The sequence below is a fragment of the Mixophyes fleayi genome, chromosome 6 (assembly GCF_038048845.1).
Source record: "Mixophyes fleayi isolate aMixFle1 chromosome 6, aMixFle1.hap1, whole genome shotgun sequence".
In the NCBI taxonomy this organism is placed as follows: Eukaryota; Metazoa; Chordata; class Amphibia; order Anura; family Limnodynastidae; genus Mixophyes; species Mixophyes fleayi.
Genome location: NC_134407.1, coordinates 7,262,789 through 7,287,900, shown reverse-complemented (window position 1 = coordinate 7,287,900; position 25,112 = coordinate 7,262,789). Strand labels below are relative to the sequence as shown.

The following is a 25,112-nucleotide window of genomic DNA, read 5'->3' as shown; positions in this document are numbered from 1 at the left end:
ATACAAACTCCACACAAGACCATGGTCGGGAATCAAACTTATGATCCCAGTGCTGTGAGGCAGAAATGCTAACCACTGAGCCACTGTAAAGATTTTAATCATCAACTTGTAGGCTTCCAGCTAGCCAGGTCCTCTAACCAGCTTTGTTGCGCTATTTGGACTTATTTTAAAGCTGAAGTGTATTAATGTACACTTCAAAAATCGATGCATTTAAAATATATATATATATATTATTATTATACGCAACACTTGAAGTAAGTGCTTTCAGTCCTCTTACTATTATTAGTTACGTAAGTGAGCAGAGGTAAAGTTGTAAATAAGCAACTGATCAGATTGTGATAATATGTAGTGTCTTTTTATTATTTTTCCGAAATGATCATATCTCTATATATAACAGGCTTGTGATAAGCATCTTCTTGGGCTACAATAATAACTGGGAGCGCGGTCCTACGTATATGCACACGTACACGTTGGCGCATTAATAAAACAGAATCTCTTCTGCATTTTTCCGCTGTGTGACTGCCGTCCTGTGATTAGTTACCGTACAGACGTTGTGTATGAAGCTGTCACTGAGCACAGATGTGTGTATGGAGAGGATGGCCGGTCATTAGTCTCATTATCTCCCGCCAGCTTCAGGAAACAGACCCTTCTGTAGGGCAATTATAGGACAGCCATATCCGTATAGATGTGTTTACGTGTTTGCAGCTTCCAGGACAGATCGGCCCAGGCAGCAGGAGCTCCGGCCGTTGTGTGTTTGGCGGTCAGATTGAGCAACAAAAATCACCATGGCAGGGGCGATGTACATATACTAGTGTGTACAAGCTATATCTTGTTTGTGTTTGCCAATCCCAGTCCTCAAGTCCTCTAACAGGGCAGGTTTTCCAGAACTCATTGCTGTAGCATAGGTGTATTCATTGATACATTGTAACGGGTTCCAGTCGTCGCCTGGAAAACCTGCACTGTTAGGGGGCAAATTAGAGCAAGAGCTGTTTTAGCTGGGTATAAAATGGGCACACACATAGGATTACTTGTGACATCGGAGCGAAACAGGAGTAACTTATTCTAAAGAAAAAAAAAGAGAGGGCGTATATCTGTCTGTGCAGGAACCGCCTTTGCATGAACGCGCCTTTAGTTTAACCTGCGTGCGTTTGCATGCCCTTCCCTCCCCCTGTCCCACCTCTCCAGGCAGGCGTCGGGGCACCATCACATGACCCTGCAAAGGTGCATATGTGTGCGCCCGCTTTCTGGCAGATTCACGCAAGATAACGCAACGCAACCTGGCGCACATCCCCCTCTGCGTCAGCATCTGGTTTGGGTCTAACAGACATCGGTCTTGCTGAGCAATTACAGTCTGGTTATTGTTGGGCGTCAGTCAGCCTTTTTGGGGCGTCTCGCTGCTATGTAGTAGGGCGTGGGTCTGGCTAAATGCCAGAAAACAAATTAAATCCACACACTATCCTTCTTTTTTTTTTCTGATGTTGAAATACAGGTCCCCCAACTACTAATTATGGATGTGATTAACACATTTAACTCCTCGCCCCCAGGAACAGCCTCCAGGAGCCGGGAAACGGTTAATTAAATGAGCTTGTTATCATTTTCACATCTATTGTATTAACGAAGAACATCTGTTTGCTGTATGACCCAGAGCTGTTTCCATAAATATTTCCGAGCCGGGGCCTGGCCCGTATCCAGCAGCGGAGGCCTTATTGTGGGTGGGACACCGAGCGTGTGGTTTGGATGATGAACTTCTGTACCCTGGTGGTATATTTACGATGTGAGACCACATAACAGACACCGTTATATACAGCGATTAGCGCCTTAGGGGGAGTTTTTTCTTTTTGTTTGATTTTTGCTGTTTTAAATTCTTACAGTGGGAAAACAGTTTACATAATTTATTGCGGTTGCACTGTGCTCGCTTCCGTGTGCAACGATTTTCTGCTCGTTATCGGCATTTTAGCTCGGCTTTAAGCTGTCCAGGTGTTGGGTGTTTAACATGGTTGTATCTGTGACGGGGACAAATTGGTCTTTTCCGGTCTCTTGTCCAGGTTCCCCATGGCCAAATAACGCACGCGCAGGGCGAAACGGCCACTTTCCACAACATTTACCACCTTGTTGTGTCACAAGTGGGATAAAGATTGGATCGGTTTTGGTGGTAATGTCGGTTTAGCTTGGTCTACAATCGCCACGTTTGGTTTAGATCAGGGTTGTCCAACCCGCGGGCCGCATGCGGCCCAGCACGCCTGTAAATGTGGCCCAGAAGGAGTTTTGGTTGTGGCAAGGGGGCAGCGCTGTTAAAAAAATCCTGCAAAAGAAAAGAAACTACTTACCTTGCGGTCACGTCAGCTGGTACTCCGGCTCCCTCCCTTGTCTCCTCCTCCGTGCGGCGCTCGCAGTGAATGTCCGGCGTGATGTCATCACGCCCAACATCCATTGCGGAGCGCAGCACAGAGGAGTCACCCGCGCGAGAAGAACAATCAGCAGCAGAGAATTGGAGAAGAGAAGAGGACAGGAGAACAAGCCGATTAAAAGGTAAGTTAAGGGGGATTTTTTTTATTATTTCAAGGGACGCTGACAAGTGAATAAAAGTCACCTGGTCCTGGAGCTTCATGGACCTTATCTCCCTGCTACATACTTCTACTTGTAATACTAATGGGGCATTATATATTATTCTCTTTGGCCCATTATAAATTGTTATCCCTTAACTAACATAGTGGTGTAATTATCAAAACAGGTGACAATTTGGGGTCACAGTGGTGTATATGTCAGGTACCGCAGGCCCGGTCAGGGCACCCTGATATACAATGCCTGGCTTAAATGCACTTTATTGATATTGCATCGAAACAATACAAAAATTGATTATAGTATAATAACTAGAGAGGATTTTTTGAACAGGGCGATTGAAAGGTAAGTATAGGGGGATTTGAAAAAAAGTTATATATATATATATATATATGTGTGTGTGTATCTTATGTGCGGCCCAAACCGACTCGTCGTCTTCCAATGTGGCCCGGGGAAGCTAAAAGGTTGGACACCCCTGGTTTGGATGATAAGAGCACAATACTCGGATTTGTTATACAGACCAGTTTGTCTACTAATAGTAGTCTCTGATTAGGTGGTATAAGCTATTTTATGTTACTTACAGAAACCAAATGCAGAACCTCCTAATTTGTGATTTTGGGCTACTCTGTTCCTGCTAATAATTTCTTACAGTAATATGATTCGCAAACGGGAATATATTATCAGTAAACAAGACTCTGCCGGTCCTGAATCTCTTTCCAATGAACGTTCCTCGCTCTTCTGCTGATTCCAGTTCTTCCCTCCCCGGTGTTAAATGTCAGAGCTTTGAATACAAAGACGGATCTCTTTCTGTTACATTTTTCACTCGAGTTGAAGTGTGTTGGAACGATTAAATCCGCTGTCCGAGAGTGTGCTCTGAATTTCTGATACCCCCCACCCCACCCAACTCCTCTCTCCAACGCCAGCCGTAACACAAAACCCGCTAAGACTGCGGATTTAACCCCTGGCTTCCCACAGTAAAGCCCCGATGGGATTATCGATCTCTAGCACACGTACATGCCGTTCCACAGTCCCTGGCTCAGGCAACCGCTCTTAGTGGAGTTTTTCTGGCCGGCTTCCCTGCCGTGATGTCATTTGGAACTTGCAAAGTCCCAGCTGGAGATTTTCGGCTCATCTGTTGCTTTTGATTTACACAAATACTCAGCCAGATGGGCAGGACCCCCTCTCAAAATAAACTAAACTTTTTTTTTATTTATTTTTCTTTAATATTCGGGGTGGGGGATCGAGCAGTTCTGTACGTTGAGAGCGGTGTTATCAAGTTTCCTCTTGTAAACTGTGCGAGAAGTTTCCAAAAGAACCCTCTGATTTATTATCTCTCGTTTTATTTTATTTTATGCCAATCCCTTTGTCTCTCTGCGACTTCCCTCCGATGTAACACATTCTTTGTCTCCAGAATGAAGCTGTCTGTTGTTCTAGGGAATACTCTTTGTCAGTCTTTCTGCCAGCCCTTCAACAATAGGACAAAGTTAAAACCGCTCATCATAAAAGTACAATCTTACCCCCCTGCGATGAGCGCTACGTATCATGCCCAAACGGTTGGCGAGCCGCCTGGTAAATCCTCACTCTTGGCTGAATGTAATACTCCTTATGGATTCCGCAGGGAATTTCTCGCCCTCCTGTAAGCCAGTAAGTCGGCAGTGGACGCCGGATCTGAGGCTGATTTCTGGCAGGCCTCCACGCGTTCTCCCCTGCACGGATTCTCCGCCTCGAGTGCGTTGGGTGTTTTGGATTTTGTCTCTGCTGCTCTGTGTGTGTGGGTCGGATACATTCCTAGCTTGTGGCAAACGTCTCGGTTATACTAGGTATTGCTTACCAGTGCATTCACTGAGGGGGGAGGAGGCGGATAACAGCGTTCTGGGAATATGCGGGTGAAGGAATGCACAATCCAGATAAAAATCCCAGTGCATTCTCCTTCGTCTTCTCCTCGTAACTCGGATCTCAGGTTGCAGCCGGCTCATCTTTCCGTCTGTCTGTAACATATAGTTCTGCAGCAGCTAAGTGTTATTCAGGGCCATCTATGTCATTATTAAATTGCATTCTATACTTGAAATTATGGAGCAAAAAAATAGACCAACAATAATTGTAGTAAGTGCAACAGTGGCTCTGTTGGTATTTAAAGTGTAATTGCTGCGTTCACGCCACGGAGCAGACATTGTGTGGGCCGAACCATTCATTATGAAAGCATGGCTCAGTGAGCTCATGGAGGCACAAGGCACTTCTTGACAGTTTCCATGTTTGGCCTGCATCTTGCACACAGTTATACTAGAGAATCCTGGCAAATGGGTGTTCTGGGTGACTTATGATATATGTAATAACTTCTTAGTGATTTATTTTGGTTGGGGGTTGGTTTACAAGGGAACGCAAGGAAAAACCAGCTTCTTAAGCATTGGCAGCAGACTATAAACTTGTAGGTTGTCGGGTGGAAGCTGATTGGATAGAGCAATAGCTTAGCCAATCGGCTTTCACGTAACAACCTCATGCTGCATATTGCATGTAGCCCCGCCCAGGGCGGCCGGAGCCTCAATGACCCAATTTGCATCATAACTCAAGCCCCACCCACCGCCTCTTTCTTCTCCGCCCCTACCAGAGTATCCCAGGTTTGGGCAAGTAGCTACCAAATTACAGGGGTCCTGGGTATGAGGTTATTAGTTGGGTTCAGGGGATTTGAGATTTCAAAAATCATCATCATCAGCTATTTATATAGCACCACTAATTCTGCAGCGCTGTACAGAGAACTCATTCACATCAGTCCCTGCCCCATTGGAGCTTACAGTCTAAATTCCCTAATATGGACACAGACAGACAGACTAGGGTCATGTTTGATAGCAGCCAATTAACCTACCAGTATGTTTTTGGAGTGTGGTAGGAAACCGGAGCACCCGGAGGAAACCCACGCAAACACGGGGAGAACATACAAACTCCTCACAGATAAGGCCATGGCCATATATATTTTTCTTTTCCTCCCCTTTTAAGTCATGGAGTCAATGTTTTAGTGACTCCTGAACTAATAAAAATTTTACAATTTCCCCCAAGGTCAAGAACTCTGCTGATTGTAACAACAACTCCAAGTTGACCTCAAGTTCACAGCTGACAAACTCCAATTTTACATGGTTGTAAAAACATTTGTGTAGCAGAAGATTTTAGTTTATTAAAAAGGGATTCTTGTTATAAAGTAACGTGTTTCAGTGACCGGTTATATCACAGTCAAGGAAAATGTTCCAGCAATTTATTTGTACTTCTGGAATGAGTCTGGAAGGAACAGATCTGGTTGGATCCATCATTAATGAAGACATTTCATTGTCTGCTGCTCTTTCCCAGCACTGGATCCATAACCCGTCTCTGGCTCCAGCTGACGGGTCGCGGGTCATCCTGGGCGTGGTGCTATCATCTCTACACTCATCTTTTCCACTGCAATGTTTCACAAAAGTGAGTCTTAATAACGCACCATTTATCTTTTACTTCATCTTTGGTGCATTGTGCAATAATTTTCCTCTTTTTATCAGACCGCTTTGCTTTTTATTTGTAAGTGCGGTGAGATTTCAAAGCCCCTGTTCCCTGCAGATAAAGATTATTTTTCTAAAGTCTCTTAATTACCCATAACAGACTGTTTGTTTATTTTGTGACTTCAGCTTAGAAATGAAATACTTCTTTTTTTATGCAATCTCCACCGCCCACACACCCCACCCCTGGTTTTATTCTGCAGTAAAAAATTAAAAAAAGCAACAATGGTTGGTATAACCAAAATATAGTTATACAGGAAAATTGCACTTCCCTTTTTTAAAGGAGAAGTACCAGTCTTCAAGGTCTGATCTTCGGTCGTTGGGTTATACCGACGCTGAAGAGGGGAAGTCAAGACGGTTACAGCGACTATTAAAGTGGACGTCGATCTTCAACAGTCTGAATCGCAAACTTGTCGGTGAAACTTTTGGTTTCTAACAATGGTTAGAGATGGACATTGATTGGTCATCGGAGAGGATGGAGCGACGGTGTCTGAAGATTAATGTGTGTGACAAGTAGAAATCTCTGGCACGTTATTCATTATTCATGGCCTTGGGGTCTAGAGATTATGGTTTGTTTAAAACACAGAGGGGATAGTTTAATTTTTTTTTTATTGTGTTTTCTAAATCAGAAATCAAATGTTTGACTAGTTAGTGAAGCTGTCATGATGATTGTTTATAACTTACATTTATGTTTAAATGTGACCTTTATAATTGAAGAGTTGTAGCTGATTTGTTTTTGTTGTTCCATTGTTGTTTTTTTTTTTTTTATTTCACTGTTTGTCTGTGTGTGGTCACGTTCCGCTGTGCAGAGTAGCCGGAGTCCATCCGCAAGACCCACGCGGTGACTTTATCTCTTTCGTATACTGGACAGTATGACGAAACTTAAACGCAGAATATCCACCATAACTGTATTCAGCAACTTATGGAGATCTCCCTGGGCTGTGTTTCTATAACCACATCCTTAAAGCCAGTTTGAGAAAGATGAAACTACTGGGAAGAAAATGCAGATTTAGGAGGCGTTGGATTAGTGTCGCTGACATACATTCCTTGACCTGCTTTGCAAATGTTTTTTTTTTGGTTTTTTTTGCAAAAGATGGCCTGCTGGGACTTGTAGTTCCACAACAGCTGTAAAGCCACCGGCTGCCCCATAGGGTCCTTCCTCCCTACTACTCTTTAGTGTCGGACAGATGAGGCAGATGGCATCTGGCATTATACCCTTCACCCCCATACAGCGCCCACCCAGCGTCATCAAGCTGATATTAGCAGATGATTGGTCCCTGATTACGTCTCTGAGAAAGTACATTTCTGAGGACCAACCCAGAAATAATTTTATCTTTGTTTCCAAATAGCATTTTGAATTGGCTTTGGCTGACACATGATGGGTATGGTAATTTGACAGTTGATGAACTACATGTTCCAGCATTGCTTGCTGTAGTTTAGATATGATGCACTTTAAAGTGCTCCTTTCACTTAACCACAGAGGAGGCGGACGTCTTGTAGGTTGGGTCAATATTGGCAGCGATGCAGCCTCAGTTATCTGAGAACTAGTAATGTCACTGGAGAATGACATCACACCTTGTGATGTCACTAGCTCCTAGTGATTTGATAGGCTGGATGTTGGTGAAGCCCATGTTATGGGCGTGTCCTTTGTGGGTGTGTGTTTGTAGGGGACTGAACATACGTGTAACTGCTACATACAGAAGCACAGAGCAAATTAACAGATTTATATTTGTTCTTTAATTATCCGTGCTCCTCGTTAAGTAATAATTCTACAGCTCATAACCTTCTGGCTTCCTGCCTGGGGAGCACAGAGGAGGGCTGGTGGCCCCTGTGCTGGACAGCAGCTTGAGTTTAATCTCTGGTTCTGTCTGATCTATTTCCTCCTCTCAGGCTCTTGTTTTCTGTCCCCCGTCTGGGATCTGACCGCTCACCTTAACTCTGACGTCCAGAGGAGAGCTTACCAGACACTATCTCCAGAGGAGAGCTTACCAGACACTAGGTCCAGAGGAGAGCTTACCAGACACTAGGTCCAGAGGAGAGCTTACCAGACACTAGGTCCAGAGGAGAGCTTACCAGACACTAGGTCCAGAGGAGAGCTTACCAGACACTAGGTCCAGAGGAGAGCTTACCAGACACTAGGTCCAGAGGAGAGCTTACCAGACACTAGGTCCAGAGGAGAGCTTACCAGACACTAGGTCCAGAGGAGAGCTTACCAGACACTAGGTCCAGAGGAGAGCTTACCAGACACTAGGTCCAGAGGAGTGCTTACCAGACACTAGGTCCAGAGGAGTGCTTACCAGACACTAGGTCCAGAGGAGTGCTTACCAGACACTAGGTCCAGAGGAGTGCTTACCAGACACTAGGTCCAGAGGAGTGCTTACCAGACACTAGGTCCAGAGGAGTGCTTACCAGACACTAGGTCCAGAGGAGTGCTTACCAGACACTAGGTCCAGAGGAGTGCTTACCAGACACTAGGTCCAGAGGAGAGCTTACCAGACACTAGGTCCAGAGGAGAGCTTACCAGACACTAGGTCCAGAGGAGAGCTTACCAGACACTAGGTCCAGAGGAGAGCTTACCAGACACTAGGTCCAGAGGAGAGCTTACCAGACACTAGGTCCAGAGGAGAGCTTACCAGACACTAGGTCCAGAGGAGAGCTTACCAGACACACCATGCAGAATGTAGCTCAGCACAATAGTGGGATGATTTAACCCTTGGTGATAACTTGAGAAGTCACTTTAGGCGTCTGTGGCTCTCCCACAAGCATAAGGAAAGTGGTATGACTGGTGCTGGTTCTAAGTGACATGTTCCACCATTCTCTTTTCTGCACACAATCACTGTGCATACAGCTGGGTTCATGCGCTAAAGTGCATAGTGCTATCACAGAGAGGTCACACTGACCAGTATACAGTCACTGATTGTATGTAGTACAGATAGACCGGTATACAGTCACTTATGGTATCTCTACCCAACATGCAGCCATGTTTAGAAAAGATGAACGTTCTACCTCCCCACAGTCCCGTCCGTTCCAGCTTCCAGCCTCCTCTACGCTGCGCCTGTCATGGCTGACACCCGCGGTGGTTACGTCTACATGGAAACAAATCCGATGTTATTTTCACTGCGGCTGTACAAAGTCTTCAGCCATGACCGTCTCAGTGTGGGAGATAATAAATATTATGTTAAGTCTTTACATAGCTGCCACACGTGTATAGCATACCACAATGCACAGCTCGGGTGGAGATTTAATCTACAATACAGAAATCGTGTCCTTAAACACCCTGATGAGGAATGACCCAGATAAGCGGCATTGGAGCGGCTGCTGCCGCGGAATAAAGTTTTTTGTGGGTTTAGAATGTTTTACTTGCGCACATGTCATATAAAGATGAGGAAACCGCCAATGATCTAAAAATAAATAAATATAAGGCAATGTTTAACTTTTTTTTCTCTAGAAAACATCATATGTAGGTTTTATGTCCTGTGTTGCTTTGATACAGTTATTTGTGGGTAGTCTGTGTTGTATAATAGCCTCTTGGGACTGCAGCTTAGTTTTTCTGTGTTGACACTATGAAATCTGTAGTATAGAGACGTTTAGTGTTAGTCACTTACCTTCCACCAATTTCTCTGTATTTTCCATGCTGGGCTTTAAGACCATGTCTTGAGCTTATAATAATAACGCCCATATCTGAGTCCTTACACCACTAAGCACCTGATATATTTTAGTGAATAATGAGCGCAAGCTCTGGGGTCTAGTCTGCAATTGTGACGCTTTATTTTGTCTGCTCCTATAATGTGTTATATGGTTATGTTTATCCACATTAATATTAAAGTGAGCAGACCCCTTAATGACCATGGTGGTGTACAGACATAATACCGGTTGTAGTCTTTATAACGATGCACACAGATACGACACTGCGTACCCAGACAGTGTACAGGCCTTTGTAAAGCACATTGTAGAGCCGGCACCTCCTTAAATTAACACGTTAACCCCAATATTAATGCAGTCACTCTTGAAATAGACGTCATTGTAGGCAGCCGCCATGTTCATTAATCGGAATCCTTTCAAGTGTGTATTACAAGCGGTCGCTGTGAAGAGCCTGTCGGGGAGCACACCATCAGTGTTACTGTCTGTGTGTGCGGTGTCGGATTTATCTCAATAGGACGAAGGTATCCAACCCCATAATGCTGGTTTCTTCCTGTCCTGCAGCTTTGCTCAGTCATATGCATATCATGCAGACACTAAACTCCAACCTAAATGTGTCTTTTGCTTCCTGATTACACGTGTGTGATGTTTTTATGATGCATGTGATTGTACGTGACTGACATAATGTGTGAGAGGCCAGTACCGGTCTCTCAGTTTTTTGAGGGCCGCCTTATTTCTGTTTTGGACTGAACGGCAGGAGATTTGGCCTAGGAGGTGTTGGAGCTTATTCCCGCGGGGAGCGGCCTCACGTTGCGCACCTCACTTCCTGGGGAAGCCAGGGACACTTATAGGGCGTCACTGTGACTCCTGTCTGTGTTATACTGTGTACAGTGAAGGGGGGTCTCGGGTGTTCTGTGGGCTGCCATGCCCAGGTTATTGTGACCACCCCCCCTCACCAAGATGTATATTATCTGTATGAAAGTACAATAAAAACATTATTGTCACCTTCACTATTACTCCAGTCTTGACCTGCGGTATAAAGAGGGAGCTATGTAATTATTAACGCCATCCCGAAAATTGTAACCCTCTTTGCCGCCATCACCCCTGACACCCTCAATCTCCCCCCTTAGCCCCTCCAGGCTACAGTTATACCCTTGTGCTCCGAGCCCACTAGCCCATGCAGTCAGCCTCTTATTATATATGGTGTATTATTATTACATTGGAAGCCTTCTGACCGCCATTTAAATTTGTATTTTTATATATCAGCTTAAGTCTGCTTTCCTAACACCACACTCCTGACCGTAATTGTTTCCTGGCCCCGTCCGTCTCAGTCTTGTGCCGGATCCCCAGTCTGCCTGCCAAGAGCCGGGGTTGTTGAGATGAAGGAGGGAGATAAGGGTGATGTGGGACTCTGAAGGTGTCGGTGTACTCCCAACCCGTCTGCAGAGCGTCCCGTGAGCCGTGATACAGGGTGTCGGTGTACTCCCAGCCCGTCTGCAGAGCGTCTCGTGAGCTGTGATACAAGGTGTCGGTGTACTCCCAGCCTGTCTGCAGAGCGTCTCGTGAGCTGTGATACAAGGTGTCGGTGTACTCCCAACCCGTCTGCAGAGCGTCCCGTGAGCCGTGATACAAGGTGTCGTGTACTCCCAGCCCGTCTGCAGAGCGTCTCGTGAGCTGTGATACAAGGTGTCGGTGTACTCCCAACCCGTCTGCAGAGCGTCCCGTGAGCCGTGATACAAGGTGTCGTGTACTCCCAGCCCGTCTGCAGAGCGTCCCGTGAGCCGTGATACAAGGTGTCGGTGTACTCTCAGCCCGTCTGCAGAGCGTCCCGTGAGCCGTGATACAAGGTGTCGGTGTACTCCCAGCCCGTCTGCAGAGCGTCTCGTGAGCCGTGATACAAGGTGTCGGTGTACTCCAAGCCCGTCTGCAGAGCGTCCCGTGAGCCGTGATACAAGGTGTCGGTGTACTCCCAGCCCGTCTGCAGAGCGTCTCGTGAGCCGTGATACAAGGTGTCGGTGTACTCCCAGCCCGTCTGCAGAGCATCTCGTGAGCCGTGATACAAGGTGTCGGTGTACTCCCAGCCCGTCTGCAGAGCATCTCGTGAGCCGTAATACAGGGTGTCGGTGTACTCCCAGCCCGTCTGCAGAGCGTCTCGTGAGCCGTGATACAAGGTGTCGGTATACTCCCAGCCCGTCTGCAGAGCATCTCGTGAGCCGTGATACAAGGTGTCGGTGTACTCCAAGCCCGTCTGCAGAGCGTCCCGTGAGCCGTGATACAAGGTGTCGGTGTACTCCCAGCCCGTCTGCAGAGCGTCTCGTGAGCCGTGATACAAGGTGTCGGTGTACTCCCAGCCCGTCTGCAGAGCGTCCCGTGAGCCGTGATACAAGGTGTCGGTGTACTCCCAGCCCGTCTGCAGAGCGTCTCGTGAGCCGTGATACAAGGTGTCGGTGTACTCCCAGCCCGTCTGCAGAGCGTCCCGTGAGTCGTGATACAAGGTGTCGTGTACTCCCAGCCCGTCTGCAGAGCGTCTCGTGAGCCGTGATACAAGGTGTCGGTGTACTCCCAGCCCGTCTGCAGAGCGTCTCGTGAGCCGTGATACAAGGTGTCGGTGTACTCCTAGCCCGTCTGCAGAGCGTCTCGTGAGCCGTGATACAAGGTGTCGGTGTACTCCCAGCCCGTCTGCAGAGCGTCCCGTGAGCCGTGATACAAAGTGTTGGTGTACTCCCAGCCTGTCTGCAGAGCGTCTCGTGAGCCGTGATACAAGGTGTTGGTGTACTCCCAGCCCGTCTGCAGAGCATCTCATGAGCCGTGATACAAGGTGTCGGTGTACTCCCAGCCCGTCTGCAGAGCGTCTCGTGAGCCGTGATATGTACTAATACGTGTCCAGACCTCTGGATGGGTGCAGTCATGCAGAGCGCTCAGGCCTATGTGTGATACGTACAGTAAACAATGCTCTCTGGAAAAGAGGATTTATCCTACTCTAGTGGCAAGATCTCAACAGTGCTGGTGCTAATCTGCTTACAGGGAAATATATGGTATAAAAGGAGCGTTTCTATCTTGTTAGGTACTATGAACATCATACATTTAAAGGAGCTGGAGAACATCTATTTTAGCAATAATATTATTCATATTGATCTTCTGTTAAACACACAGATTCAGCCAATGAGATTAGACAGAGATCTGTCTGGACAATCCGATCTGTGCGTCAGTGTCTGACCAATGATGGGAGTCTGTAGTGATGTCATAGATACATTATATGGCTGTTCTGGTCCTCCGATGCTGTAATAAGTGACTGTGCACTATATACCCCCGTTCCTCTGTGAGGACTTTCATTACATACACATTTTCCATTAAAAGCCACATTTACGATAAATCGGCTGCTTATAATAATGGAATAATATTGTGACCTTGTTCATTGTCCTATTGATGGACGGCGTCTGACTGTCAAGTGGATTCTGAATGTCCTTTCCCTCAACCCTTCCTAGTAACGCACCAGTGCTCCCTGCATTGTGTGTGTCTGGTCAGAGGAACTGAGGCGATGTATTACTTTTACCACACCTACGCTGCTTTCTGTGGTGGAGCTGAGGCGATGTTGCCCTTAGGCCCCCGTCAGCGGTGGAGCTGAGGCGATGTTACCCTTAGGCCCCCGTCAGTGGTGGAGCTGAGGCGATGTTACCCTTAGGCCTCCGTCAGCGGTGGAGCTGAGGCGATATTACCCTTAGGCCTCCGTCAGCGGTGGAGCTGAGGGGATATTACTCTTAGGCCCCCGTCAGCGGTGGAGCTGAGGCGATATTACCCTTAGGCCTCCGTCAGCGGTGGAGCTGAGGGCGATGTTACCCTTAGGCCTCCGTCAGCGGCGGAGCTGAGGCGATGTTACCCTTAGGCCTCCATCAGCGGTGGAGCTGAGGCGATGTTACCCTTAGGCCCCCGTCAGTGGTGGAGCTGAGGCGATGTTACCCTTAGGCCTCCGTCAGCGGTGGAGCTGAGGCGATGTTACCCTTAGGCTCCCGTCAGCGGTGGAGCTGAGGCGATGTTACCCTTAGGCTCCCGTCAGCGGTGGAGCTGAGGCGATGTTACCCTTAGGCCTCCGTCAGCGGTGGAGCTGAGGGGATATTACTCTTAGGCCCCCGTCAGCGGTGGAGCTGAGGCGATATTACCCTTAGGCCTCCGTCAGCGGTGGAGCTGAGGGCGATGTTACCCTTAGGCCTCCGTCAGCGGCGGAGCTGAGGGGATGTTACCCTTAGGCCTCCATCAGCGGTGGAGCTGAGGCGATGTTACCCTTAGGCCTCCGTCAGCGGTGGAGCTGAGGCGATGTTACCCTTAGGCCTCCGTCAGCGGTGGAGCTGAGGCGATGTTACCCTTAGGCCTCCGTCAGTGGTGGAGCTGAGGCGATGTTACCCTTAGGCCTCCGTCAGCGGTGGAGCTGAGGCGATGTTACCCTTAGGCCCCCGTCAGTGGCGGAGCTGAGGCGATATTACCCTTAGGCCCCCGTCAGCGGTGGAGCTGAGGCGATGTTACCCTTAGGCCTCCGTCAGTGGTGGAGCTGAGGCGATGTTACCCTTAGGCCCCCGTCAGTGGCGGAGCTGAGGCGATGTTACCCTTAGGCCTCCGTCAGTGGTGGAGCTGAGGCGATGTTACCCTTAGGCCCCCGTCAGCGGCGGAGCTGAGGCGATGTTACCCTTAGGCCCCCGTCAGCGGCGGAGCTGAGGCGATGTTACCCTTAGGCCTCCGTCAGCGGTGGAGCTGAGGCGATGTTACCCTTAGGCCCCCGTCAGTGGTGGAGCTGAGGCGATGTTACCCTTAGGCCTCCGTCAGCGGTGGAGCTGAGGCGATGTTACCCTTAGGCCTCCGTCAGCGGTGGAGCTGAGGCGATGTTACCCTTAGGCCTCCGTCAGTGGCGGAGCTGAGACGATGTTACCCTTAGGCCCCTGTCAGTGGCGGAGCTGAGGGCATACATTACTCTTACCACACCCAGGCTCCTGTCAGCTGAGGGATATACTGGTAAATGTGTGGGATGGTCAGCAGTCTGTGTATCTATCCTGTGAGGGGGCCTCTTGTTGTACAGGGGGGGTGATGAGCACAGTCTGTCTGTCTGGCGTTCAGCGTGCCAGGTTATGTAATCTTATGGAGGTGATGTCAGCCGCCCAAATCCCTGTAAGAGCTGTCCCTGTAACCGCAGCCAGCTGCCGGCGCGAGTGAATTTAACCCTTCCCGCTCTTGCTAGTAGAAACAATACACACAATGTAAAAAGAAGTTCAGTACTTGTCCGTGGTTAAAGTTCAGGTAGGTCTGGAGGGATTTCTATCATTAGTTTATTGTAACTTATGGCACATGGCACGGGACCTCTCAACTGGTCCCGATGTAGACGGCACAGTCCCTATTTTTGGGACTCTCCCGGCAGTCAGGACATTTGTCACGGCTTCCAGGTGAGCTGGTGCCTCGCACAGCTGCCTCTGCTGCCTCGCACAGCTGCCACTGGAGCTTGCGGCATTCTGAGGGTGTATGTTGGTGAAGTGAGTCTGGGGAGAGCCTAGCGCACACACTGTCCCAATTAAGTAGACAAAATCCTGACTGCAAAATGACAAATGGATTCTGCCCTGGATCAGCATTCCAGCATTCCATTACCGCGGTTACCTTACCTTCAGGGAACGTTCATTTGTTGTACACACCCTACTGCAACTTGAAAGAACATTGCTTTATCCTTTAGGTTTTTGTTTTTTCAGCAATGACTTTATATCATTCAGACAGATTGCATTTTTGTTGCCATGATACAGAAGTGTTTTGTCCAAAGACCAGAAAATAAAAACCCTGCCTGGCTGATATTAAAGTAATACTGAGAAGCACAGAAAAGACAAAGCAGTGTACTTAGTAAAGGTTTCAGGAGGGCTGTTCTTTAGCACATAAACAATCATCAGGTTTGCTGCTTTATAGAGGGGGTTAACCAGGCTGCGGATGGCTGAGACATGACTTCATGGCCCCTCCAGTGACTGGTACAAGCACCGATGCGTCCATTTCCCCCTCTCTGTCCTCCACAAAGAAATGTCTGTCTTTGTGTCCGGGCGTGCGTCTTGTTTCTCCGCAGCTTTCCATAGAAACGACATGAAGGTTACAGCGGACATGTGACTCCCTGTGCCCTGTTCCACATAATTAGAGAGCCTTTGATTTTCCTTTTAATTAAAATCTGAAGGGTAGACGGAGGGAACGCGCTTCTTCCAGCACGTAGTGGAATTGTGGTGACCGGAATCTCGTCGTTAATGATCTCCCAGAAAGTCTGATATGTTGTAACTCCGGCGCCCGGAGTACTGAATCGCACGTTGTCTGGTTTTAGGACCTATTTAGATCTTTTCACTGAATAAAACAATTGTGTCCACATGTTTGTGCAACGTGATTCCTTTGTACTCAGGTTTTCTACCATTTCTGGGTTATTCAAGAAGATGTTCATCCAATCATCATCATTTATTTATATAGCGCCACTAATTCCGCAGCGCTGTACAGAGAACTCATTCACATCAGTCCCAGCCCCATTGGAGCTTACGGTCTAAATTCCCAAACGCAGACTAGGGTTAATTTTGTCAGCAGCCAATTAACCTACCAGTATGTTTTTGTAGTGTGGAAGGAAACCGGAGCACCCGGAGGAAACCCACGCAAACACAGGGAGAACATACAAACCCCACACAGATAAGGCCATGGTCGGGAATCGAACTCATGACCCCAGTGCAGAAGTGCTAACCACTAAGCCAGTGTGCTGCATCCACTTTTTTTCTGCTTGTTATAATTGCCGTACTAATTATTTAAATTAGATGTTGGTGTTTCTGTGACACTGATCTCATGTGATCTCTCTGAGCCAATGCACTGCAAGCTGGCAGTTTGATGATGTCACAGGATGTTTCCCAGTACCACACTGAGCATGCTCCTGCCAGTACGTCGGACTTTCCCACTAATGGTTACTGACTGTCTGATACCTCAGTATCCTCTAATAGACCTGATCATGTACAACATTGGTGTTTCCTGACTGAAAATAACATTGAAACTTATCGGCTCACTTTTAAACATATCTGCTAAAATCTGCAGAACACAAGTATATAGGTTAGAAATACTTTCATCATGTATATGGATATTTCCATGGAGGTGGGAATTATCACCAAGGTAATTCCATACCTGGCGCAGTAAGCCCCGCCCACCCTGGCTCCTGGTAATTACATTAACTCCTCAGTGCGGTAATACGACCTAATCATCATCAACATTTATTTATATAGCGCCAGCAAATTCCGTAGCGCTTTACAATTGGGAGCAAACATTAATAAGACAATACTGGGTAATACAGACAGAGAGGTAAGAGGGCCCTGCACGCAAGCTTACAATCTATAGATGCTGCTTTATTTCTGTCATTTGCTTATCACATTTATGGCTCGTTCACACTGAGCAAGCGTGAAAACGGTTGCACGCTCTTTATATTTGGCGTATGGTTTTGCGTACACTGAGCGTTCATTACTAGGCAGCGTTCATACAAATGTTGGTTCAGCCCACAAATAACCGCGTCTGCAGTACGTATGGGGCTCGGTACACTCCCCATTGGACGATATGAGCTTATAGCGCGGTGCTGGTTTGCGCAGTGTAAGCTGACACTTTGTTACCTTCGCGTTGGACAGCGCTGGAGTTGACTGACCTCTGATCGTCCTGCAGATGGGGAAGTTATTCGGGTGTTTCTGTGGCGATGTTGTTACATTGTAACTATTTGTATCACTAACTGCCAGCGGCAACAATTACGTCTTTCAAGTACAAACCTTCATTCATCAGAGGCTCTTATGTAATGTGTGATCTGTCGCCCCCTCCTCAGCCACCCGGCATACTTACAGAGGTCACACAGATCCTATATTTGTTTTGGTTTCACTATAATTATAACCCATGTGTCTCATGTGATCTTGTTTACCACCTATATCTGGTGCTGGGTCATGTGTAGGTGCCTCACTGTTCAGTCTGTATATCCAGGCCCATGATCTGTGAAGACAGCCTGGGGGGACAGGGTGGATAATGCACAGTGGCTCAGTGGTTAGCACTTCTGCCTCACAGCACTGGGGTCATGAGTTCAATTCCTGAGCATGGCCTTATTTGTGTGGAGTTTGTATGTTCTCCCCATGTTTGCGTGGATTTCCTCCGGGTGCTCTGGTTTCCTCCCAAACTCCAAAAACATACTAGTTGGTTAATTGGCTGCTATTAAAATTGTCCCGTGTCTCTCCCTCTCTCCCTCTCTCCCTCTCCCTCTCCCTCTCCCTCCATTTATTAGCATTCAGCAGGTGAGGGAGAGTTACTGGCCTGCAATGTATTATACACTCATTATAACGGCTGATTGCTGTTTCTTAGTGATCCGCTCTGGAAATGAGCTGATCAGTGTTTTATAATGACCACAAAATAAAGTGGCTTCAGATATGTTTAATATAAGTTACTGTAAAAAGAGTAAAAAAAAAAAAAAAAAAAGACGCAACTTACTATAGAAATACTTGAGGATAGATTTATTAAAACCTTTTTAAAAGGAAAAGTGGAGATGTTGCCCATAGCAACCAATCAGATTCTAGTTATCACTTATCTAGTACATTGTAGAACAGGATATCTGCATTACGCCTGGTTGCTATGGGCAACACCTCCACTTTTTAGAAGGTTTGATCTATCTATCCAACAGGTCTTTCTTATGTAAAACTGTATAAAATGTATCCAATCACAATCATTAAACGTGTTTGGGAAATACTGTTTAGTTTGTTTGACAAATATTTAGACCACTATTAAAATCTGTTGGTGAATCAGATTAATAGTTTTAATAACAATGGATTCCTCTGACTATCTATTACTTAAAAGTTCACTTAAGGGGTTCTCCACCTTCAGACGTCTTATTACAGGTACTAACTTGCCCACGACCTTGTGTAACTTTAATAGTTTTATCTCCCAATCTTCTGTGATCTTTAGTCATCTACTTATCTCGGGGCCGCTCTGTCTTGTCAGATAAGACACAATGTTGCTTTCTGGATACAAATGTTTTATACCATTCGTTTTATAGAGCAGACCCCGTTTAGGATACATTTTGGATGTCTGGTCGTCTTTATCCAAAATAAATGAAAGACAATGACACATTGTTTCCCATTGCGATCTGTCTGGACCAATCGGTGGCACTGAAACTTCAACTATCTTCTATAGATTGTAAGCTTCTGAGCGAGGCCCTCTGATCGCTTTGTCTGTAATACCCAGGTTGTTTTGTTACTGCTTGTTCCCAATTGTACAGCACTACAGAGTATGTTGGCGCTACATAAACCGTAATAATGTGACTAGGTCACATAAAGAGTAGTAAACTGCTCTCTACTGTTATAAGATAAGTTAGAGGTCGTAGAAAATGTGTCGTCACCGCATCTGTCCCCCGACGTTATGTCATTTCTGGCAACAGAACTTTGATTCACTTCTTTTTCCCTGGAAGATGGACGGTCCCCCTATAGGGATCCTCCCGTTTCCCATGCTCAGAAATCCCACTTTCTTCCCCTCATCTTTTGAATGTTTACTTTTTCTTGTTCATTTCCTACTCATTGTTCTGGCACCATCTGCGCGTAAGTGGCTTTCCTCCCACTGTTAACTGTTAGCTTCCCTGCCGAGCGGGCTGTGGTATTGAACTGCCCCTGTGTCCTGACAGTCTAAGGCTGCGTACACACTGCAGAACTCTTCTCCCGATGTGTTATCTATAACGATTTTACCAACGATTTAAAAATATAAGTCCCGATCAGCAGCCGAGTCCTGTGTACACACTATACACGTGTTACAAGATTTACTTTCAAATCTGTGCTCTTCATCTGTCGTAACCAATGGCTTAAGAGTGTGACTCTGTAAACTCTGCATAGAACTATGGACTCTGCCGGTCGTGAGCGCTTACACACTGCGGGATCGGAACGACATTGTCTATAGAGATTTCTAGTCCGTATATAAAATCAAGTGAAACGATACGATGCTCTTTGGCACAATAATCATTCATCGTTGGAGAGTACACACTAATCTGATATCGGTCCTAATGGTCGTTTATCGTGTGATGGCCCCATAACACTGTGGTGTATACCCAGCCGTAGGTTTGTACCACTCGGATCTAGTAGAGTTTTATATGATAAACTAGAGATGTCTGACTGCTGAGATGAGCGGCATGGCCTGCATCAGGCTTCAGCAAAGCGTGGGAACTACAAGTCCCAGAAATGCACCACCCGCCACAGCTTGCATTCGTGTCGTCTGTGTTTTTTAAGATTGACATAAAAATAGTGCATTTTGTATAAGCATAAACCATGAATAGCTCACAAAGCTTTATATCTACGGCTCAGTGATGTCACTGAACCAAAGCAGCCTAGGAGACAGTCGCCATAATGGCTCCTCAGTGTGTGTGTATAGATGACATTTTCAGCACTGTGCAGATGTTTGAAAGACTGTTACTGTCCTAACACTAGACTGCATTAGTCAGGACGTGGGAGATGTGTACACAAGGCCTGGCTCCGTGTTTTGTTTTGTGTACACGTCAGAAAATGCTCCTTGTCCCTTAATCCCTCGTCTTTGCTTTGTCATGTGACCCTCTCAGGTTTCAAAACAAATCTCAGGCACAGTGTGGGTGCGGGGAGGGGACAGGCCATCTGTCCTCTGAGATGTACGCGCAGACACTGTTTGTGTCGTGTCCGTGTATAGCCCGGACGAGGTTCAAATATCAACGTGACCTTAGGTGGCCTAATAAAGTCCATACATTGCACGGTGAGGTTTAATCCCCTCTCCTGACTAGATTTTTGAGTGTAGAATAAGCTGTAGTCCTAATTATCATTACAATAGGTTTTGTAGCCAAGGATTCTGGGTAATTTGGACAATGACAAAATATTAAATGCCGGAAAGAAAACGTGTGTAAATGTTTTTATGGCGCCTGGTGTCCTCACGGCTATATTGACCTAGCTCTTTACTCTCTCTCTCTGTAGACCCTGCTCCGCTGCGACTGAGCCATGAGTTCCGGTGCCAGTCAGGGGGTGATCACTGCCCCTCCTCCTCCCAGCATGCCTCACAAAGAGCGGTACTTCGACCGTATCGATGAAAATGACCCCGGCTACCTCCGGGAGAGAAACATGTCCCCGGATCTCCGTCAGGACTTCAACATGATGGAGCAGAAGAAGAGAGTGACACAGATACTGAAAAGCCCGGTGAGTGGGAACCCCCATGCTTTGTTAGCTTTGCAGAAAGCCATTTATTCTTCTTTTATTTTACAAGTATACTGTGTTCTAGTGGGAAAAATTTAAAGTCTTAAACCTCTCAAAAAGTTTTGTAATCAATTTTTTTATAATTTAATTTTCTGATTTGTCCCTTACCTATAATGTAACAATGGTTGTAGGTGTCCGTGAACAATTGTAGTTTATAATCCAGCAGACACACGGGCCCCTCAAGCTTGGCCACAGATAAGTCCTTCCCCTGGAATGTTTAATCCCTCTGGAAAAGCTTGTACACGGGGGCCACAGCGGCCTTCCCTCCCCACCGACCCTCGGACCGATGCTGCTAGCTTGGCCAGAGGGCTTAGAAATCCTTTCTGAGCGCAGTTCGCTTCATTACACAATCACAAGAGTGTCCGGCTCCCCGTGGGGCGGAGGACAAGGGGGACTGGATTTTCTGATACCGAAAACATTAACTCTTTGTAGGACACAGCGTTGTAGTGCCATAATAACTAATAGGGATTTGGGGCTGTGCAAACCCTGCATTTGGAATTCTTTATCCATCTCTCAAAAGTTGCTCTGGTGCGGTCACCTCTTATAACGAAACCGCTGTTAGACACGGACATAAATGTGCATCAGCACATTGCACTTAGCGCAGATAATGGGGCCACGTACCGGTCCTGCCCATATGAAAATAATTTGGAAGAGTAGACTTCTGGAAAATGACATTTACATTGGAGGCCTCGGATGCCCTGCCCAGTTTGGTGTTATAGCATTAAACCGTCTAGATCGACTGTTTCACCCTTGTCAGGACTCCTCAGTGCAGGGCACCGTTTTATGGTCAGAAAGTGGAGTTCATATAACAGACCACGTTACTTTTAACCAAGGGAAGAGGATAAAGGCTACAAACCTTTAACTTTGTGCCTCCTCTCTCAGCAAATCCTTCAGCGCCATTTTAAATGTATGTGTCATGTTTGATTGCTGTGTTTGTACAGATTATTTGTTTTCTGACATTGCTGTCCAAATTAATGCCTTGTACGTTACCGTTTTCTGTTCAGCAACAGATTTGTTTATAATATCTGTCTTATAATGCTGACATTACAATGCACAAGAAACACAATCTTGTGTTAGAGATGTATATTATATCCTTATATCCACAATATTGGGATGCGGTCTCCTCTACCTACCACTTTTTTTTTACCTGGTTAGGACATTCATTATGCGGTCAATACAATATACTCGAAGTTGTACCGTTAATACCACAATGTATGTACTTTAAATGCAAAACACTGGTATCTTCAACTATGTTGAGGGTCCAGAATGCACCCTGCTGGTGGTTTTGGGGTACTACAACTTATTGTTTTTGCTAACCAGCACATCAGCATGGGCACCAAAGCATTATTAGGGGGTATTTTGTATTGATTTCACTTGTTGACTCCCACCAGAATTTTGTATTGTAATAAAAAGGATAAATATTGTTGAGCTTTAACCCATCAATTCTAATAAATTTTCTTTTAATTGGACAATGTGCACGTTGACCGGTTTTCCTCCCCCCCTGTGCCTCAGTCCTCTTGGTGCCCTAGCGCTACCTTTCTCCCGTGAGTTTTTGCTGGAGGAGTTTTAAGTTCCTGGTGTTTTATATAGAGGATGATTTAGTTCTGGGCAGTTCTCCAGACTCCTCTCTGGAAGGTGGGAAGTGTGGATATTGGTCGTCCTCCTACACAGATCTGACCCGCTCAGATGATTAGCAGGTACAGCGCCGTATACTAACGTCTGCCAGGGAGTCTGACAAACACCAGCTCTAAACTTTGTACTGTACAATGTCAGAGTTAGAAACTTCTGATAACACTTGATCACTGACCTCCTCTAAGTGATAACATTTAAACTGCGAATTAAAAATAAATCTATCCCAGATACGTTTATATCCGATGACATCTAATGATTTTTCTATATACTTTTGTGGGAAACCATTATATATGCCAGCAGTCTCTGTGCCCGCACATTGTGTGGTATAATACTGTATATACGCTGTCTCTGTTCCCGCACATTGTGTGGTATAATACTGTATATACGCTGTCTCTGTGCTCGCAGTCTGTGGCCTGTCTCTGTTCCCGCACATTGTGTGGTATATTACTGTATATATGCTGTCTCTGTTCCCGCACATTGTGTGGTATAATACTGTATATACGCTGTCTCTGTTCCCGCAGTCTGTAACCTGTCTCTGTTCCCGCACATTGTGTGGTATAATACTGTATATACGCTGTCTCTGTGCTCGCAGTCTGTGGCCTGTCTCTGTGCCCGCACATTGTGTGGTATAATACTGTATATACGCTGTCTCTGTGCTCGCAGTCTGTGGCCTGTCTCTGTTCCCGCACATTGTGTGGTATAATACTGTATATACGCTGTCTCTGTGCTCGCAGTCTGTGGCCTGTCTCTGTTCCCGCACATTGTGTGGTATAATACTGTATATACGCTGTCTCTGTTCCCGCACATTGTGTGGTATAATACTGTATATACGCTGTCTCTGTTCCCGCAGTCTGTAACCTGTCTCTGTTCCCGCACATTGTGTGGTATAATACTGTATATACGCTGTCTCTGTTCCCGCACATTGTGTGGTATAATACTGTATATACGCTGTCTCTGTTCCCGCAGTCTGTAACCTGTCTCTGTTCCCGCACATTGTGTGGTATAATACTGTATATACGCTGTCTCTGTGCTCGCAGTCTGTGGCCTGTCTCTGTTCCCGCACATTGTGTGGTATAATACTGTATATACGCTGTCTCTGTTCCCGCACATTGTGTGGTATAATACTGTATATACGCTGTCTCTGTTCCCGCAGTCTGTAACCTGTCTCTGTTCCCGCACATTGTGTGGTATAATACTGTATATACGCTGTCTCTGTTCCCGCACATTGTGTGGTATAATACTGTATATACGCTGTCTCTGTTCCCGCACATTGTGTGGTATTATACTGTATATACGCTGTCTCTGTTCCCGCACATTGTGTGGTATTATACTGTATATACGCTGTCTCTGTTCCCGCACATTGTGTGGTATAATACTGTATATACGCTGTCTCTGTTCCCGCAGGCGTTCCGTGAGGACCTGGAAAGTCTCATTCAGGATCAGATGAAGAAGGGAAAGAACCCCACTGGTCTCCTGGCTCTCCAGCAGATTGCAGATTATATCATGGCCAGCTCATTCGCCGGATTTGCTTCATCTCCTCTCAGTAAGTTCTGCGGTTTACTGGTGAACATCTAAATTGATGCAATCAGTGGTTTTTAGTTTCCCCAAAGGCCTATTTAACTATTTTGTCACAGAGTTGATCAACTTTAAAGGTTAATTCTACTGGATTTGCTTAATTAAAATGTTCATTTTGGGTTCTACAACTTACTAGAACAGCATCTGATGTTTGGAGTTTGACTTCTGCCTGAAATCACCTGTTGATTGCTGAGAAACTCACTGTTGCTGACATTGTGTTATGTTGGGAATCACTGTACTTCCTTATATGTAATCAAAATCAATTCTGTCCACCATTTGTTTTCATGGTTACAGATTTTAGGGATGGTCAGGTTTTCGCTACATACTTGTCAAATGGCAGCGACAGTGTGTTTGAGTTTCAGGCAGAAGTCCATTTTCAAGTATTAAGAGTTATTCCAATAAATTGTACTTCTCTGCATGATTGTTTGACTGGAGCTAACCTTTGAGGTACTGCAGAATTGTTGGAATTAGGGAATGGTCTGCCACAACTAGCAATTAATAATTTTGGTATTTACCATTTTCTTGGTTTGTTTCTTCAGGCTGCTGTTAATTATTATAGCAGTGTCATGTGACTATCATGGCAATCACGTGGCACATAATGTAGGGAGCGGAGAAGCTTTGGAACGCCCCTCTGAGCTCTGTCTGCTGTCAAATGATGTGATGTTTGGCGAGTCTTTCTGCCTGTGTCCCACAAATTAAAGTGTGCGATTTATTAATTTTATTGGTGATTTGTGCTGTAGCATTATTTATTTTTATATAACAACCGCTGTGTTTACATGTAATGTCTTCTTAAATACAGTGTGAGTCACTATCCTTTATAATACTTTCATTTAAACATAGCCCTAGGAAGCGATGGGTCGGTCTCTTCAACTTACACAAACAGTTCCGTAGAACTGTTTTCATGTTTATTTCTGCTGACGTTTCTTTAACCTGGAGACAC

At 46.1% G+C, this 25,112-nt stretch overlaps 1 protein-coding gene across 4 annotated transcripts in view; it reads left to right on the top strand.

Annotated features, from left to right (window-relative positions):
• ADD3 (adducin 3) overlaps positions 1-25,112 on the top strand; it is a 73,260-nt gene that overhangs the window by 35,527 nt on the left and 12,621 nt on the right. For all 4 annotated transcript variants that reach the window (XM_075215720.1, XM_075215717.1, XM_075215718.1 and 1 more), the window contains exons 3-4: positions 20,690-20,908; positions 24,002-24,140. In XM_075215720.1, coding sequence (XP_075071821.1) covers positions 20,714-20,908; positions 24,002-24,140 — 334 coding nt within the window. In that variant the 5' untranslated portion in view covers positions 20,690-20,713. The remainder of the gene's footprint in view (positions 1-20,689; positions 20,909-24,001; positions 24,141-25,112) is intronic.